Here is an 18116-nt window from a genome sequence, read left to right as displayed (position 1 = left end):
CTGAAAGAATCAAGGGCCAAAGATATAAAAACCCAGGTAAAGTGTATTGCAGGCCATCCAGTGACAATATTGATCACAAGAGAAGTGCTTACCAACCTTCCCATCATTCAAGTTCCATATGACCTTGTGAGAAGCTATCCCAGCTATCCCAAGACACATTCACCTTGGGAAAGACTGTATGAATCTGGGCCCTTAGGTTAAAAGCTAGCTTTATTTCCCTAAGTCTATCTGTGCCAAACAGAATCAATTCTGAGTTATTTTGTACTGCAGTGCTAGTTCTGGAGGTGTGTACAGGCTCCTGAAACATTCAACCTGGAAATCCCTAAAAGCTCTATGGGGCGGAGGTGTTCATACTACTAATCTTCTCCAAAAACTGGATTCAGGAAAAAAGAAAAGTTTCCCAGTATGCCATTGGGTAAACTGTTACTATGAAGGACCATATTAAAGTTTGTGGATCAAACCATTAACATAAGATGGAATATCTGTGCCCAGTTTGTACAACCAAAGTACCAAATTGGTAATGGCATTTATAAGGATTCTGTCTTGTCTCAGCCTTGTTTTAAAAGAGCTGCATTTTAAGGCAATCTCCTAGCTTAAGAGCGTGTGTGTAGATGTGTATATTTTTAATATCTGTATGAAATTAAAGGCTTTTAGTAGAAATAACTTTCATACTTTTGTATGAGTGTGTAAGTGCTTTCCACCAGTTGTCAGGGTTTAAAGCAAAAAAAAATCCTGTGCCTGAACTTTTTTTTAATGTGGTTGAGTACGAGGGGGTGTGTGGTCCGGTGGTGCACACATTTACAGGGTCAAAAAAAAAAAAAAAAACATTTAGAAATGAATGATGGCAGATTATGGTGGGACTTTTGAAACTGCAATCCCAAGAAGGTCAGCAATAGTACTCCACCTCACTACAATATGGTACTAACACATGTAGCATTTACGATTTCTCTTGATATCAAGTTTTGCTGCTAAGCTTTGTCCTTGGAAGATTTCAAGATGACCTACAATCATAAGGTGACATGTTATAAGGGTATGTGAAATTCAGTCAGTGGAAGAAGATTTGATTTGCAACCATTTCATTGAGGATCTATGAAAAAGGACAGTGATCCACTTTTTAAACCGTTGAAGTGCAACAGTGTAGATAATACTGTGGATTTATATTGCAACAGTTCCATAATTACTTTGTTCAAAAGAAATAATCGTAAATTAAAATGTACATATTTTATTCTAGCAGTAAGTGCTGAGGCATTGGCTATATTCATGTTCCTGCCTGGCAAGTGTTACGTTTTGAATGCATTGTCATCTTCATCCAAAAAACGAACGAGGACATTGTCTATGTTGTTGTTGGTGAATTTGTCGACATTTAAGAAAAACATGCCGTTTTTTAGCTTTTCCGAAATACGTCTTTTGGACTCTGGTGTTATGCCATGTGTTAAAATAGCTGGCATGCTGATTGGATATTGACAGTTTATTCAAAGCAATTTTGACTTCAGCGATATTTTGGCATAAATTCAACAGGGGTTGGGCGAGCCTGGAAGGCAGATTGTGTTCTGCGATGAACGTACACAAGCGTATTTCAGGGCACATTAACGGTCAGTTATTGATGCTGGTACATCAGATGTGGTTGTAAAAGCGTTGTGTGTTGGATAGCGCGAACTGCTCTATGAGCGGGTGATGAAGTGGAAGCACTGGAAGCACTTTTCCCCCGCTAGTTGCATACAGAAGCTTTCTTGAGCTCAAGAGAGCACCTGCTTCTCTTAACTTCTTACACCGGCTACCAAAAGGCTTACCGTCCTTCCCCATCTCTTCTATCCATGCCCAGCGCCATGTATTTTTCAATCCTTTATCAACTAGGAGGGCATCATCCCAAGGATTCTTGAATTTACTCTGCTTCGGTGTGACAGTATCTCTACGTTTGTCTCTACGTAGCATAAGGCAGAGCCATATAGAAAAGCCGGTGCTGAAAGCACATTTTCACAAGACCCGCCCCAATCTACTTCTGATTGGCTAATAATGTTATTTTGAGCGCCTGAAAGTTGTGCTCCTTTCATATCATTGGCAGACGAACTCATAAACTCGAAAGTAATGGTGATGATATCGAGACGTGTGTTAAAAAAAAATATATATAGGCCTATATATAATTATATTAGACTTTTTTTCCGCAGCCAAACGCCACACGCCGGAAATCCGGCACGGTGCCGGAATGCTTTAATCCCTGAGTTGTATTCTGTTAGTGTAACGTAAATAACACTACAAATAAAAGGCTGTCCCCTTATTAATATGAGTCATAAAATACAGATTCAGAAAAGTACTGAAGATTTAATCTTCCAAGCAAACAACATACCAACACAAATACAAAAACATCCAGCTGTCTTTGCTGTGAAACCTCAATCTGAAACCTGAAATTAAAATGTCACCCATACTTTCCCAACACAAGAAAAGTAAATTCTCTTGTTTAGGAGAGTTATAGAGGGAAGGCTCTTCATCGCCTGGGTCCTCCTCGTCCTCTTCCTCTCCCTCGTCCTCGACCTCTACCCCTGCCTCGACCACGTGCAGCCACTGAAAAAGAGAAAGGTGGTGTGTGTGTGTGTGTGTGCCATTAGTTGGGAGAGTCAGAGAAATGGAAAGGCAAAAACAGGAAGAACAAATGAATGAAATGCAATGACTTTAGTGAACACATTTCAGTTTCCCTCCAAAACAAATCAGCATTAATACAAAGTGTGTTCTAGTGTGTGTCAGTGCTTCTTTTGGCTTGCAATGTAAAATAAAGTACTGGCTAACACAAGCAACCACACACACACACACGCTCATTTAATGATATGCATGCAACGTGCATTGCTCTCAGGGTTCAGTGGCGTGATTCACTCCACCAAGTACAAACTTCGTCACATGGATATTGAGATTTCCCAGCTGCAGCAACAAAATACAGTTCAAGCAGTATTCAAGTCCCCCAGGGCTTGAAGTCATGCTGTTCGGAGATTTCACTGCAAATCTGCAACTGATTTATCCAAGGCAGACGGGGTCAACCTCTCACCACAAGTAAACAATTAAAGAGCAGGACACATTTGCTGGCAAGCTCTGGTTAAAATGGCTGCAGGTTCAGTGCATTGCAGGTCACTTCACTGCAGCAGTAGCATTATCAGAACCAAGGATTCTAAGCTGTCTGTGTACAAGCTATTTTTCACATACACCAGCCAACTAAAGCAGGGTGTTTTTTACACATACGAAGGAGACCGATTTAAATGTAGATCTACAGTTAGTCCTGCTCAAGGGTCCTTCATACAAATGTTCCACAAAGGCACGGCTAGCAAAACACAGACTTTCAAAAGGTTCCTGAAGATTTTTTTTTTTAAACCGTTGGCCAAATAACTTCTTATGGGGGTTGTACTATGTCTACAACTACAGGATGCTTAGGTATCCATTACACCACCTCAGAACTGCTCGTTTTATGATCAGACCCTTTAAAAGGACAGATGTTCGGTAATTTCCTGCTGACCAACCAGCCTTTTCTTCACATAGCCACTCTTAACTCAAGAAGAACATCTCTATCAGTGCTTGTGCATCCCTAATGTGACTTACCCGCTTCTCTCTTCTTGGACTTGACTTTTGGCTCAATGTCCACCAGTAGTGTGTCCAGTGGCAGGCTGTCGGGCAGGATGAAGTAGCGGATGTTGTTGCCACGGATACTCAGAGTCTCCAGCTGCACTGGCTCTCTGTTCTTCAGCGTCATTTTCACAGCTTTCAGGTGTGTGTTCATGGACACGTCAACGCCTATTCGCAGAGAGGCATAAACAGAGTTGGGTGTTTTATTCAACCATTTGACCCTAGTAGTAGGCCTATGTAGTTTATTTCTCTACAACAAACTGCACATGATGAGGAAACAGCTCTCCTGTAAATGCGTAGGGCCACACTAACCTGTGATGGTTCCGTGCACCTGTGTACCATTCTTCAATTCAATAGTTACAGTCTCGTGACTCAGTTTCATGAGAAATCTGAAGAAAACGGGGAGATGGGGATGGGTTGATAAGAAATGCCTTCGTGCATTCGTCATTCTATTGCATCTTATGTTCTTTTAATCAAAACAGAACGGCTCTGAAATAATTACGACAGGTCATGTAGGCTACTGAGAAAGTATTTTCGGTGATAGGCCTTCACATACTAACGTTAGAAACATTGTTACGATGGCTATGCTACTAGGAATTACCACAAGGCACACATAGTGAGACATTGTAACGTTAACGTTACCGAACAAGTTTCATGGTGGCAGTAGATTCCAAAAATCCTCCGCCGGTTTAATAAAAATTATACTGGATCACAGAGAACTGTGCACATCCAGCATTGACTTCAACACATTTGATTCAAATCAGCCACACACACCGGAAATGCAGCAAAAGACACCATTGCCTGAAAGAGCGCCATCTCGTGAAGTAGTCTCTATTGGAGGACCAAGGCTGATCTTTCCTTCCACCTTGTCCTACAGCTCTCCGCGTACAGAAGGGTAAACATTAACGTGCTCTTCTGTATCTTACACCGCAAACATTGTCATTCTAAAACACTTGTGTTTTCTTTCCAATGTAATTGTATAAATAAGTAATAACTATAAATTGAATAAGATAAATACTACCATAATGGTATCTACTAATCACTGTGCAAAAGGAAATTAATTGTCATAATCAAGCAATAACCATGAGGCTTATCGGTATGAGAAGCCTTTTTATGGACTGTATCAGGGAAGACGAAACACCCACTGTTCATTAATGCCACAAATCTTCCAGTCTAGTTCAGTAATAGCTGATAGCATGCTTATGCATGATGAGGTTCCCAAGAGGTCCTTGGTCACTTTAATAGTACAAAGTGAGAACAGTACAGATGTACAACTTGCAGGTCATTATGTGCAGAGAACTCCCCTCTGTCATTGTCTGAGCATCAAAACCATGAAGAGTAAATCTTTCTAATTGGACAGCCCCCAGCTGCTTCTAGTGTGTGTGTGTGTGTGTGTATGAGAGAGAGAGAGAGTAAAAGAGTGTGTGTGTGTGTGTGAGACCATAGGGTACACTTCCTCTTGTTTGTGTACTCATTCTAGATAATCTGGTGTGGCACTTTAAGCCTGTTTTTCTCTTCCAACACAAAATCCAAAGCCAAACTGCTGCAACGGAATTTCTGTCAGGAATGTCTTCAGAGAATACAAGCGAAGGCCCATGGCACGTTTTAGCCAGTGCATGTATTTACAATGTACTTCATCCAAATCCTTCCACCCCACATGGCAAACAGATTGTGAAATTGAAACAGGAGATTATGGCACACAAGTGTTAAAGCCTCCTTTAGTTTAAAGATTTCCCATGAAGATTGGTCAGTTCAGTCAGAGCAGTGCTGATCACCTGGTCTAATGGAAAAAATGTGTCACCTTTTATTACAAACCTCCTCGACAGACCTCTGTCTTGAAATATAATATTGACATTACAAATTCCCACGGATCAAAATATTTATTACAAAAGAAACATCCCAAATAATTTCCCAAACAACTTATCAGCAGATGCCATGATAATTGAAAACTGATAATAATTTAAAAGCAGGGGGGGATGCATATACATTTAAAAGCCTGCTGTTTCCCCATAGTGAGGCCTACAGAAGAAACAGAATGCAGAGGCGATTAGGTCAAAGCCACTAACAAACATCTGCCACAACGAGTGTCCTTTATTCCTCTACACACTGCATCTTAAACTATGGTGGTGCAAGTCCCAGCAGGCTTGATTTGGCAAAGTTTATAACAATGGTGTCTACTGGCAAGCATACAGTCAACACTCCTCCAAAAAACACATGTACAGTACATTATCAGAAGGGCACAAGCAAAAGCCTCTTACCAGCTAAAACATTATGTTATTCTGTGTCCTGGACACAATTGTGGCATAATGGATAAAATTCAAGAATGGTGACCAAGTGATGATGAGAGATTAAACATGGACATTTTGACATAAATAAGAGAGCTGAAGAACAGATTGAGGACTGTTACTCTAATGTACATGATGGTCTGATTCGTACATGCCGTTTTCAAATAGAAGAGAGAGTAAATATATCCATAGATATGTTTCCTTTGAGGCTGTCATTAGGGAGAGCGCTGAATACGATTAAGATATGGGACCATATTTAGCAACAAACCTATTTTGACTAGAATGGAAGATGTCACCTCATGTGTATCAACACTAATGGTTTCCTCCTTATTTCAGATGCACTGTCCCATGAGAAGAATTTCAAGAGGGGAAATGTCCTGCTTCCTGCTGTGCCGTGATGGACACCGTGTACACCTTCATCTCAAAAGTGCACACAAGGACAACCCCTCCCCACTCCCTCTCCCATCCCAAGCTTAAGGCAGCTAGACCACTACAAGGCTGAAGCAGGGGTACCAGAGACACAGGAATAACAGCACACAAGAGGAGAGGAGAGGAGAGGGAGACAGAGGAGATGGAAAGCTAACAGAAAAAGAACAAAGGAGGCAAAAACATGAGGATGAAAGAGGAATAAATGAGAACGATGTAGGCAGGGTGAGACAACAGATGTGGCACGGGTCAGTCATGGGCCTCATTCCCACACTTTTCTGTCTTTTTCCTCCTGCAAGTCTGTCTCAGGCAAGCGGTACAGTGACCAGAGACTCTCTCCCATAGGACACTCAACCATCGGTCCCCCAAGTTCTGATGGACTTACTTCAGATTGCCCCTTTCTAAAGCTAACTTTCCCTTCACAGTCTGCTGTTCATTTAACAGTTACAGCTCAGAGAACATTTCACATGACGAAGACTCCAAACTCAAGGCAAAAGTCATGTCAAAATCAAGGCAAAATACAATACTGTACATATTCAGCTGAGATAAAATCCTGTTCCTTAATGACGCTGAGTCACAGCTGAAAGCCTACAACCCTTTTAAACACTGTGAGATGCAGCCACTGGCCGTGGCTTGATGAACAATGGACTTTAGAAAAGAAGACTCGCCCCTGGTGGAGGGAGACTCCTCGCCCACTCTCTCAGCCACAGATTTGGCAGAACCCTGTGTGAGGAGAGGCCAGCATGTGAAGATCCGGCATCAAAGTTTGTAGGTGGGGTGCAGGAGAGTGTCGTCAGCGCAACTGCATTATGGGTAAAAAGCTCCAGCGATGAGGAGACCAGGGGCCGGATCGGCCTCGTGATGTCAGCCAGATGAGTGGAGAAAAGAGGGAGGCAGAGAGAGACAGAGAGAGACGGGCAGTGAAAAAATGAGAGATACAGGAGGAGGAGGAGGAGGAAGAGACAGTGAGAAAGAGAGAGGAAAGAAGAGAGTGAAAAGACCCATGATCTCAATGAAGTTGCAGTGGCTGGATGCTGTAAAGCGCTCCTCATACTTGCTCCCCCCACTATACAGCACCGTGTGTTTAAGTGAGTAAGTGAGTAAGTGTGTGTGTGTGTGTGTGTGTGTGTGTGTGTGTGTGTGTGTGAATAAATGTGTGTGTGCATGCGTCCATGTAATATCCTGATACGTGTGGACAGCAGCCACGGTGAGGTCGCCCTCTCGGCCAGTCTCTTATCTGACACAAGCACGACTCTTCACCGTCTAATCCAGTCCCACCCCGGCCCTCTGCCCCCAAACCTCCGTCTTCCTCCTCCTCTCCTCTCTTCCCCTTCTTAACCCTTCCACCTGTCTGCTGCTCAGTACAGACTCCTGGCCTCCCGAAGGCGAGGGAAGGAGGAGGGTCCGGTGGAAAAGGAGGAGGCCGATGAAGAGTTGAGGGTGTCGGTGGGACCCAGCTGCTTTCCACACGCGCACATTCAGTCCAGCTTCTCCTTCTGCACCAGCTTGGGCGCATCCACAAAGTCGCGGCCGTTAAAAAGGATGACGCCGGCCGTCACCACACTGGCTGTACCCCAGAACAGCACGTACGCCAGCGTCTCCGTCCATGTGTCACCTGTCAATCAAGCGTCATCATGCAGTCATTCAACAGACCTGACGTTAAGGGGTTAAGCGGGTTTTAACTTTGCTGTCAACCACACCGCTTGTTACAATACAGGAAAAATACTCCTGCAGCATAACACAAGCTGCATTGAGGCTTTAAAGATATACCGGCACTGAAATCAATATGTGAGGAAACTTATGATCTTAAAGTCAGATGTATTCTTACCAGCCATAAGAAGGCATATGATGCACATAGAGAAGGCCACCACCATGATAATGGGCAACTGAAACACAAAAACAAAGTTTGCCAGGTCTGGAAATGTAACTTCAAAAATGCAACAGTTCAAAAACTTTGTACTGGACCCACAGCCCTTGATCCTCCCTAGGTAATAAAACACATGAACTCTACGGCTAGGGTCTGGAATATGATAACACAACACAACACAACTAACTCCTAAAACCCATCCTCTACATGAACACTGACTTCCTCAGGGCCCATTAATACTCCTACTATATGCCTTTGCTGTTTCATCTTCCCACCTAACTCTTACCGTGAGGAACTTCCAGTCTTTGGGTTCATGAAGCGGTGTGCTCATGTCCACCTCGTCCACTGAATAATTACCTAAGAATAGATCAATGGAGTCCTGACAGAGAGACAACAATAAAGCAGAGCACATTTTAAGGATAAAACAAAGGTCACACTGTTGTTCACATACACAAATAGGCAATCGTGGCTGATCGACTCCATGCCTACTATACGGATTCCATCACTATGCTGACCTGTCTAAATCCGTCAGAGAAGTTGTTCTTGTAGTATCTGATCATGGAGTTCCAGCCATCCATCAGGAGGCCCACATGGGTCCTCCTTCCTGTCCTGTAGACAAGAAGGGGGTTCGGGGGGGTTAGAGGCAGAGATGATTAACTGCAACACACTCAGCCACAAAGCAGTTATCACTTGGGTTATCACGCATTCCTTATCTTATCCATCACATATTAATCCAATCATGAACACACACATGAAAAAGCACACAGGCGCGCACACAGGGACTGATTAGGAAGCACTAATAAGAAGCTCTCTGGAGTTTTCCGTTAGGTCTAGCGGTGGTGGGATATGCTGCTGTGTGGAGCAGAGATGCCCTCACCGTGTGAAATCTGTCTTCAGCGCCCCCGTGCCAGCATACTGTTTGGCACATGCGTTGGCATTATCTGCCCATGCTGAAAGAAAGGGAGAGGTAGGGAGCACATAAGTGACCTCGAAACAAATAGAAATACTGACTGAGGGGCTGAATTGTCTTGGCATGAGAGATTAGTGTTCTCTCACCGTTCTTGTAGATCTTCTCAAAGTCTGCCTGCTCCTCGATCCTCTGCCCCACATGAAGGACACCCATTCTCTACATAAGACCATAGGAGTTGGTCAGTACTGTACAGTACAGTACCACACACACAAACACAATCCCCCACCCCACGAATCATTTACTGCTCCTTGAATGGCTTTATCTTAAGCCTCTTTTACAGCCACAACTCTGATAAACATCACATTTGAAAGCAGCCGATCCTCAAAGTCCATAGTCCTGACTCTGCCAAACACCCACACAAAGTATTGCCAGGTCTGGCGTGCCTTACTGTTATCACAGTTACGCAACTGTCTGCACATTCCCAGTAAAAATAAACTGAGCAGGTAAACATCGGCTTTATTTTTCCTTGGATTGTTAAGTCGTCTGCTTTTTTTACTGCAAAATGCTACTGTGTTTGTCATGTGACAAAGGTAAAGCAACTCCAACAGGCAACAGTTATGCTTAAGGGGCCCTGTCCAACAGGCACCAGCTGTAAAGAGAGCTGGACAGGAAGTGAAGCTGAGAGCGAGGAGACTGAGCTGGAGGGTCACCTGTAGCTGCGACTGTAGGGAGCGTCGGGCCAGGAGGCTCTGCACCACGTTGGTGCGGTCCAGGCAGTCCATACAGTTGCTCCGGAACGTTCCATCCTGCTGAACAAGCACAGAGCCATCCGCATCCACCAGGAAGTAGCTGTGGAAGTGACATCATAGATTAGCAAGTTCCTCACTAAATGCACTTGACTTGAGCCCAAATGTAAACAACATTTTGCAAAATCTAAATCAGAGACTCCTCCTTTCCAGACCTCATTTCCTTTAGAGGCAAATTTTACTGGTAAATTCTGTGCCTTTTTCTTACAAAAAAAGTGTTTGGCACAAACATCAAACACATACCCAAACTCTTCTTGGATCTCAGCCACCATGTCCACCAAAATCTGCAGGCGATGCCACCTCATCCGACTGCACTCTTTATGGAAATCAAACGCTATATACCTACAGGGGAGACAAACGGTGCAGTCAACAAGTGAGGCTAGGATCAGCAAGCGTCACCAGTTTCACAGCAGAATCCATAGGTTCACTCACTTCACCATGCCATTCCCTAAACTGGACACCATCTTGGCAAAGGCAAGTTCCAGGGGTTTTTCTGAACCCTTCTGATTGATCTAGAACAGGACGGAAAGCACATGAATCAGGTTTGATGGAAGGTTTCCTCTTGATAAATGACAAGAATAGACTAATTCAAGTAGAATAGTTTGCCAAAGATTACAGAATACAGCAAGAATGTAATTAAAAAAATAAAACGTACCAAGTTTAAAAGAACTTGTTTCCCATATGTGATGACCTGAGAGTCACAATGCCTTTGGAAGCCGTCAAGCTGAGAGCAGACGGGAGAAGGAGGAGAACACAGGATCATTACTTATAGCGCTTCTCTCCTACATATCATAGGTGCAGACAAGGTTTCATGACCATGATATGCTACATTGGGCTAAAAATGACCAGGAACACATAAGGGCTGTTGTCTTACATGGTTGGTATTTTTGCTGATTTGGGGTTTGGGCTTATACTTGAGGTTTGGCCTCTGGGACCAGTAAAAGGGGATGGATCCTCGGGTCTGTGGAGAAGAGAAGGGAAGACAAACCAATCAAGTTAAAATAATTCCCAAATACAAGGAAGTTGTGATTTATCTTGGGATCTACATGCTTTCTTCAAGTGATTACATAACTGACCAAATAAGGGAGCAATTCACACTACTACCCTACTACTACCCGATAAACCGCAAGGCCAGCATAATCAGAGGTGAAACTCTTATTCAACCCCAAAAGTCTAAATACATCATCTCATGGCAACAGCGAGAAGTAAAAAGCATTCCTTACAGCCTGGAAGCTGCAGCTTTAAGGCTATTTGAATGTGTATGTGTTCAGCCTAGGCATGTAATCAGTTCTGCAAAAGAGAAGATTGGCGCTGTGATAGGATTATGCTGAGTGTCACCAACACAAGGGATTCTGATATGCCTCTTAAGCAATAATAAACTCCACATCTCCATCTCTCACCTGCACAAACGATGCTTTTGAACCGCTGTACTGGATGATCTGCTCCGTTTCCACAAAGTTGGCAGCATGGCCTTCAGAGTCAATGCCTGAGCGAGGGAGATGTCAAAAATGTCAGAAAAAAGACCAAAGTTAGTGATTGTGGCACTGTGTTGTTAGTCTTTCTTATGTCCTGCCCAAAGTATTTTTTGAATCTTTTTTCAAAGCCCTTGAAGAGCCCAAGAAAGACAATCTCTTACTCAGGGAGTCTCTCTTCCTTCCTTTCTGTCTACGTGTGTGTGTGATATCAACCTTTAATCCACTTATGTGTCCCCTGGGGAGTTCCTTATTTCTACGAGTAAACTGTGTGTAGACATTACTTGACAGTTTCTTTTTTTTATGCTCTGAAATGTTGAGCCGTAAGACATAACATGCAGAAAAAGTTAATCATGTACCAATCACCTCGCACGTAATACCGCACTCCAGCTCGGAAACAGCTCCTCCTGGAGATGATGTTCCATCCGAAGATCTTGCCGTTGATGCAGCAGGAGTGCATAGTGATGTCTTGTGATGGAGTGGGTTAAGGACCCTCCACAGACATGACAGAAACCTCCAGGTAGCATTTATACCAAGAGGGCTTGAGTGCAGGTCAAGACATGGCTCATCAATTTATGGAATCGACAGAGCAACTACAAATACAACAATACTCTCTTCATGCATGACGCTGACCAACTCAACAACCCACTCACAAAAACAGATGACCATGACAGAGCACTCGGCAGCAGCAGAAATATTTAATCGTCAACATCATACAGCTTCTTGCCAACGCAAATCATATCTTTTAACATCAAGCCAACTTATTCCCCCAATAAAATAAGCTATTTATTCACTGATAAGGAGCTACACACAGATTAAGTGCAATCTCCTGTCATAAAGCTAAAATTAACTCTTCTAAAAGCCTTAATAAACTAGTGGCTCAATGCCATAACTCTGTCAGAAAGCACCAAGGGGGATGACAAACAAAGAAGAGCAAAAGAGGACAGCAGAAATAACAGATAATGCATGATAATGCACAGCACGCTGATATAACACCCAAATTGATGAATTTCAATAAGCGAAATAACAACGATGATACCAGTGCTGGATTCTAAGTACATGATTATGATAAATGCTGCACCGCGAAACCGTGTGAGGTTAGAGGTGGTTTTTCTACATTTCTCTTTATACAAGATCACTCAAGTGTCTGTTTAACGAGTAGACGGCAACAAAGCTAAAGAACCAAACTAAAGAAGTGACAAAACTAAAAAAGCTGTTTGGTTGAACAGAGTAGCTCTCAGACTATAGTGCAAGAATCCAGAGGAGAAGTGATATGGATCTCTGCCTCCCCCTAGTGTCTAGAAGGCCACATTACATAGTCTCTATTAGCTAAGTGAGTTATCTTGTGCAAAATGTCTCACTTTTGGGTATCAAGTCTAATGTAGCTGTATGAATAAAATAAAACCACAGAAAAGTTTTCCACCATTGAAACGAATTGATCTGCCAATACTGAAGGATACAGCCATGTACCACAGGGTAGGCAAACTTGTGCAGCTGTGGAAAGAACACCACACCAGGAGAAAGCATGAGCATTGTTTGTGATACCACACTAACAGCACATTACTTTCTTACTCTGACATGACTCATGAGCAGTATTTATGATAATACACTAACAGCACATTACTTTCTCTTTCTCTTTCTCTTTGTCAAATGTGAGTCCATATACAACTGAAATCTAAGTTAATGTATGCAGAACACGTATGCCTGTGCAAAATACATCAGACCACTGATGGACACATCGGTTGGTAACAGGGAATGATGGGGGTTTCCCTCTCACCTCAGGCTGGGCCATGAAATCTCTCAGCAGATGTCCATTCCACACAAACCTCTGGTCCGCCTAAAAACCAAAGACTGACGTGACTGGATGCCACTTCTACATTACAGTGTCCAAGCTTTTACTCACAGCTGAATAGAGTGTTTGTCTGTGTGTGTGTGTGTGTGTGTGTGTGTGTGTGTGTGTGTGTGTGTGTGTGTGTGTGTGTGTCTCTCACCCTCTCCAGCAGTGTCATCTCCTGAAACTCAGGGCTGGTGTTAGCCAGGCGCTGCAAAGAGTGGGTAAGGTCATAGTCTGTGGCGAAGTAAAAACCGTCTGTGTTCAGCACACTGTTGATCATGGAGAGGAAGGTCTTGTTGTCCTGCATCTAAGAGCCGAACAAGAAAGAAGAAAAAGAAAATCACTTAAATGCATGATTTATGTACCAGTCACACTGTGCAAGGTTTCTGAGAACAAACCAATGCTAATAGGTAGATTCCAATTTGAGCTATTCAGCAGAGATAACCTCCGTCAGTGTAATTGTCCCTGACTGCATTGTACTGTGGGGACAAGGGCATGGACTTTTCATTAGAATGAAAGTGCACACTACTGTCCTTAGACTCACTAGGTAACTGGAGTGCCTTAACTTCTATATACTTAGTAGTTTACTAATATAGTAAACTAATATTAAGTATTCTATATATGCTTACAGTAATATATGTACTCTACTCGTTGGAATGAATTAATATTTGCATTTTGACAAGAGGACCATGTGACCATATCTGTATTACAAAGAGACACACAGAGAGTGTAAACCTGCTGCTAAAGCTATGGCAACCTCCCAAATACTCCACGTTCCTCCAGCAAAACAAGGGGCCGAACTGAGAGTGTCTGACTGAGGCCTGTCATTATGGCTGACGAGGAATGTTTAGAAGGGGGAGGTTAGGCACACAGAAACATCTGTGTCTCCAGAGAGGATTGCTGTTTGGTATGTCCACGTTTCACTGCAATGTCTGTGTGTAACTGTGAGCCAAGGGCTGTCCGTCTCTTCTGCTCTTGACAGGCAGAGGTTCTAAGCACTGTACTGCACTGGAGTATGACTGTTGCCAAGGGGACAGTGCCAACATAAATACAAATTGTGGGAATAAAAGTGGTTTTATATTCTACCACGTGACATGTAACGGCAGACCTTTCATAGTTTCTGAATTTTGCTCGAAACAGTCACCGAACAGCAAAACACTTGTCAAAGCATGTCACTCTGAGTTGAAATATAATGGACTTTGACCCTCAGAGGAGTACACCTGAACAAGGTAGACAGCAGCAAGCATAGAGAATGTATAAAAAAAAAACTAAGCATGAAACCAGCATAATTTGTGTTTGGGTTTATAAAGAAAAGAGAAGCACTACCACTCATCTCAGTTCAAGCATCCTGAGTCCAACCCTTCCAACCACACACACACTGGAGTATGACTGTTGCCACACACACACACACACACACCCACACACACACACACACACACACTTTATCAAACACATTAGCAGCTTTTTAGAAGAACCACCCACCTGAGTATCAGTGAGGTGAAGGACTGTCTTTTTGTAGGAGATGACATCAAATTCCACAGCCTTCCACACCAAGTGACCCAGCAGATCTCCCACCTTTCGCTTCTTTGTGATCACAATGAGGTACATGCCTGAAGAGGAAAGAGGTTCAGACATCACAAAGAGGGAACTGTTGGATTATTGAAAATCACAACCAATATAGTAACATGGAATAAAGCACAAAAATTAAGCAACAATCGACTGGCATTGATACAAGCTTGCTAACATAAGAAATGGTTTTTTTTGCCATGTCTTTTGCTGGTATTGGAGAGGATTGGTGTTGTGCTGCGAAGGTGTTGAGTTTTCCAACCAGAACAACAAAACGACATAGTGCCTAGCATGGACAGCTTCTGGGAACGACAAGTGATCGGTCACATGACCAAGTTCCATCAACATCTATTTGATAAGGATACCAAAAGTAGTTGCTCATAAAAGCATACCTCAAAAAGTGTCAAACTGTTGCAAAGTGTTAGCTTAAGATTCATATAAAAATGTGTTGAATGAAAATTTATAAGTGTAGCCTCAGATTTTAATTACACCCTTATTTTCAACCTTTATTCCAATTGGCGAAGTTTTAATTCAGTGAATAGCAACATTCAGTAGAAGTCTTCATGACACATTAGGGCTGTCTTGCTCCATCTGCTCAATAACAGTCTCCCAGTTCACAGTAGACTATTTAATATCAGTGCAACACTGCTGTAGGCGTATTTTTAATATAGCAGAATGCTATGTCTTAAACACAATGCCATATACATCTGGTAACTGTAAATAGCTGGCAGGTTTTAGCATCCTAACTCAATACTGGACCGATTTTGATCCTTAATGGTCCTTAGTAAAGGTTTGGACCCTAAAAGATCTAAAAAATATGGCCCAAGTTGAGGCTTGTGGATATGGCCTTCTCTCACAACAGGGCTGAGGGCATACCTGCAACCAAGCGGATCGTTCCCATGATGCCACATATTGGTCGCGTCACTGCTGAAGGTGGGATATCCTTCCTCACTGAAAAATAATCAACAAAAAAATGTCACGGTGATAAATGGGAAAGAGCACCTGAAAAGGTACCTTCGAGGTGTAGAAGGGATGAAACCTTGGCAAGAAACTGGAGCAACATAATAATGCATTCAGAAAAAGTGTCTGAACACTTTTGAACAGGATCAGACTATTTGCACAAACACAACACTGCATGATTAATATTGCATGATACAGCTTAAACAAGTGAGTTGAAATATAATGGACTTTGACCCTCAGAGGAGTACACCTAAACAAATATGTTAGGCTTATTCTCATTCATAATACATGGCTTATTGAAACAGCTGGAGGCACAAACACCTGTTACAAATACTTTCACAGGAAACTTGGGCAGGTAACACAATAGCAAATTCTGAGGTTTACGGCTCTTCCCTGTCCAACAAAGGACCTTATTAAGGCTATAAACTTACACATAACTCTCAACACATAGCTCTCTTTCAGAATAAATGACACCCATCGCACACACACATACCAGTAAGTGTCATCTCTGTTGACACCCTGTCAATGGCAAGGACGTCATTGGCCCCATCATCACAGGCCTCAATAAAGAATCTCTCAGGGGTTGTATGCCTTAAGAGACAAAACATAAAGGTGTCGTTATTTTGAGTGAGGGCCATCAGCTATTAATAAGATTACTGTGGTTACTGTTTGCTGGACAAATATCAGAATATGCATACCAAATATTTCCTTACGATCCAGTCATAGATGTATGTACATGTGAGTTTACTTTAAAAAAAATATTTAACAACGTTTTGAAAGACAACCGATTAATCCTTTTCAAGCAATATAGCTGGATATAACAGAGTGCCAAAGTAAATAAGTAACGTTAACGCTAATAATGGAATACCATTTTGGGACTCATTTCATTGAGGGATGAAGACGAAAGATGATTTCATATTGAAGCATGATTCTGAATGGCTACGTATTACATCTTATTTAATCTATATGAACGACAGCTACTGGGGCTAAATTGAATGTTTGAATAGGATATCAACGTTATTCGACATTCCGATTTTCCAACGTATGGGACCTTCAAAACTTTACAGCCTGAGAGGTTCACAGACACAGTAAATGACTTAACGTTACATGTACATCTCAAGGGACTCGTTTAATTTAGCCTGAGCTGGAGGAGTTAGTCCTTTCTATGAAGAGGTGTCAGATCTATGGTTTAACACATTAGCTACAACACCGTGAAGCTATACAGCTAGTTATCCTACATAGCTGTCATTACCGGTGACAGTAACATGAATGTGCTATAACAGTAAGCTAGCTCACCAGTTAACATTACCTGGCTAACTGGCGAGCTAACTAACCATAACTAGACTAACGTTACTGTTAGGCGTTAAACTTCAAACACAAAGACGATTATTTCGAGCAACTGTATTAAATAAAATACTGACTATCAACAGACCGGTCAGCTTGCATGACCTTTAGCATAGTTGCCTATTACATAGGGTCTCTCACGGAGTTTCTTATAACATTAGCTAGCTAGCTAGCATTAGCTGGTCGCAGTCTGGTAGCAAGCTGGCAAGTACTGAATGACAGCATTAGAAGAACACAACAATATTGTACAATATCTTAATGACTATTCCCTTCTCAAAGACCTTGTAAGCAAATAATAACCCTCACACACATGATCAAGAGGGCAGAAGTCCGAACTGAGAGCTAATCAATCAATTTACGCTACATTAGCTCGTTGGATACTTACAAATTGAAGCTCTCGTAGGCAGTCGCCATCTTTACATCGGCACTAACAACTCCAGTGACGTGTCACATGTAAAAGTATGGAAGATTTTTTTAAGTATCTTAAACGTTTCTTATTATAGTGGTAAATGTATCCTAAGTTTGACATGCATTGCTCGTGTTAAGGTAAATAAAACACATTATAGACTAAAGCCATGAAATGCACTAGGAAATGATTGGTTAGTTCGTTTGCAAACTGACAATTGATTGGTTTATAATAATAGTCCCATTTAGAATGTAGCAACGGGCTAGTGGCGCAATGGATAACGCGTCTGACTACGGATCAGAAGATTCTAGGTTCGACTCCTGGCTAGCTCGAAGATTTTTGAGTTTCATTGCCCCTGTCAAAATGAATAACGTGTATGAACATGTGAATGACCAGGGCTCTCAAGTTTTGAAGACAGGCAAGAGTGACATTTCCCCCCGACCACGCCCCGGCCCGCCGTATCCACCCGCTCCGCCCCTGCTGTATGGCCACAGACCAGACCCCTCCCCATATTATTACCTCCAGCAAGGAGGTTATGCGATCGGGTCCGTTAATTTATTTGTCCGTCTGTCTGTTTGTCTGTCTGTCTGTGGACAAGATTTCTCGGATCTTTCTGAAATTTTCACAAGAGGTGGAT

General features: G+C 42.5%; 2 protein-coding genes across 2 annotated transcripts; both read right to left on the bottom strand.

Annotated features, from left to right (window-relative positions):
- Nucleotides 1–2334: 2334 nt before the first annotated feature.
- On the bottom strand, nucleotides 2335–4349 carry LOC308381021 (small nuclear ribonucleoprotein Sm D1-like). Its single transcript, XM_080858514.1, has 4 exons — nucleotides 4246–4349; nucleotides 3916–3992; nucleotides 3580–3771; nucleotides 2335–2559 (listed from the first exon to the last, which is right to left on the bottom strand). The coding sequence occupies exons 1-4, from the start codon at nucleotides 4257–4259 to the stop codon at nucleotides 2483–2485; spliced, it is 360 nt and encodes a 119-aa protein (XP_080714640.1). The 5' UTR covers nucleotides 4260–4349; the 3' UTR covers nucleotides 2335–2482.
- A 1119-nt stretch (nucleotides 4350–5468) lies between these two features.
- sacm1lb (SAC1 like phosphatidylinositide phosphatase b) lies at nucleotides 5469–17605 on the bottom strand. The gene is made up of 20 exons (XM_080857658.1): nucleotides 17459–17605; nucleotides 16223–16320; nucleotides 15646–15720; nucleotides 14686–14813; nucleotides 13361–13510; nucleotides 13147–13206; nucleotides 12830–12863; nucleotides 11736–11837; nucleotides 11298–11383; nucleotides 10772–10858; nucleotides 10553–10621; nucleotides 10330–10409; nucleotides 10141–10239; nucleotides 9802–9940; nucleotides 9238–9307; nucleotides 9059–9131; nucleotides 8697–8790; nucleotides 8468–8560; nucleotides 8143–8200; nucleotides 5469–7929 (listed from the first exon to the last, which is right to left on the bottom strand). Exons 1-20 carry the CDS (start codon nucleotides 17485–17487, stop codon nucleotides 7793–7795), a joined length of 1761 nt encoding a protein of 586 aa, XP_080713784.1. The 5' UTR covers nucleotides 17488–17605; the 3' UTR covers nucleotides 5469–7792.
- Nucleotides 17606–18116: the final 511 nt, after the last annotated feature.

Source organism: Sprattus sprattus (assembly GCF_963457725.1).
Source record: "Sprattus sprattus genome assembly, chromosome: 19".
Classification (NCBI taxonomy): Eukaryota; Metazoa; Chordata; class Actinopteri; order Clupeiformes; family Clupeidae; genus Sprattus; species Sprattus sprattus.
Note: the sequence above shows the minus strand (reverse complement) of the source record. Positions and strands in the feature narration are given on the sequence as shown.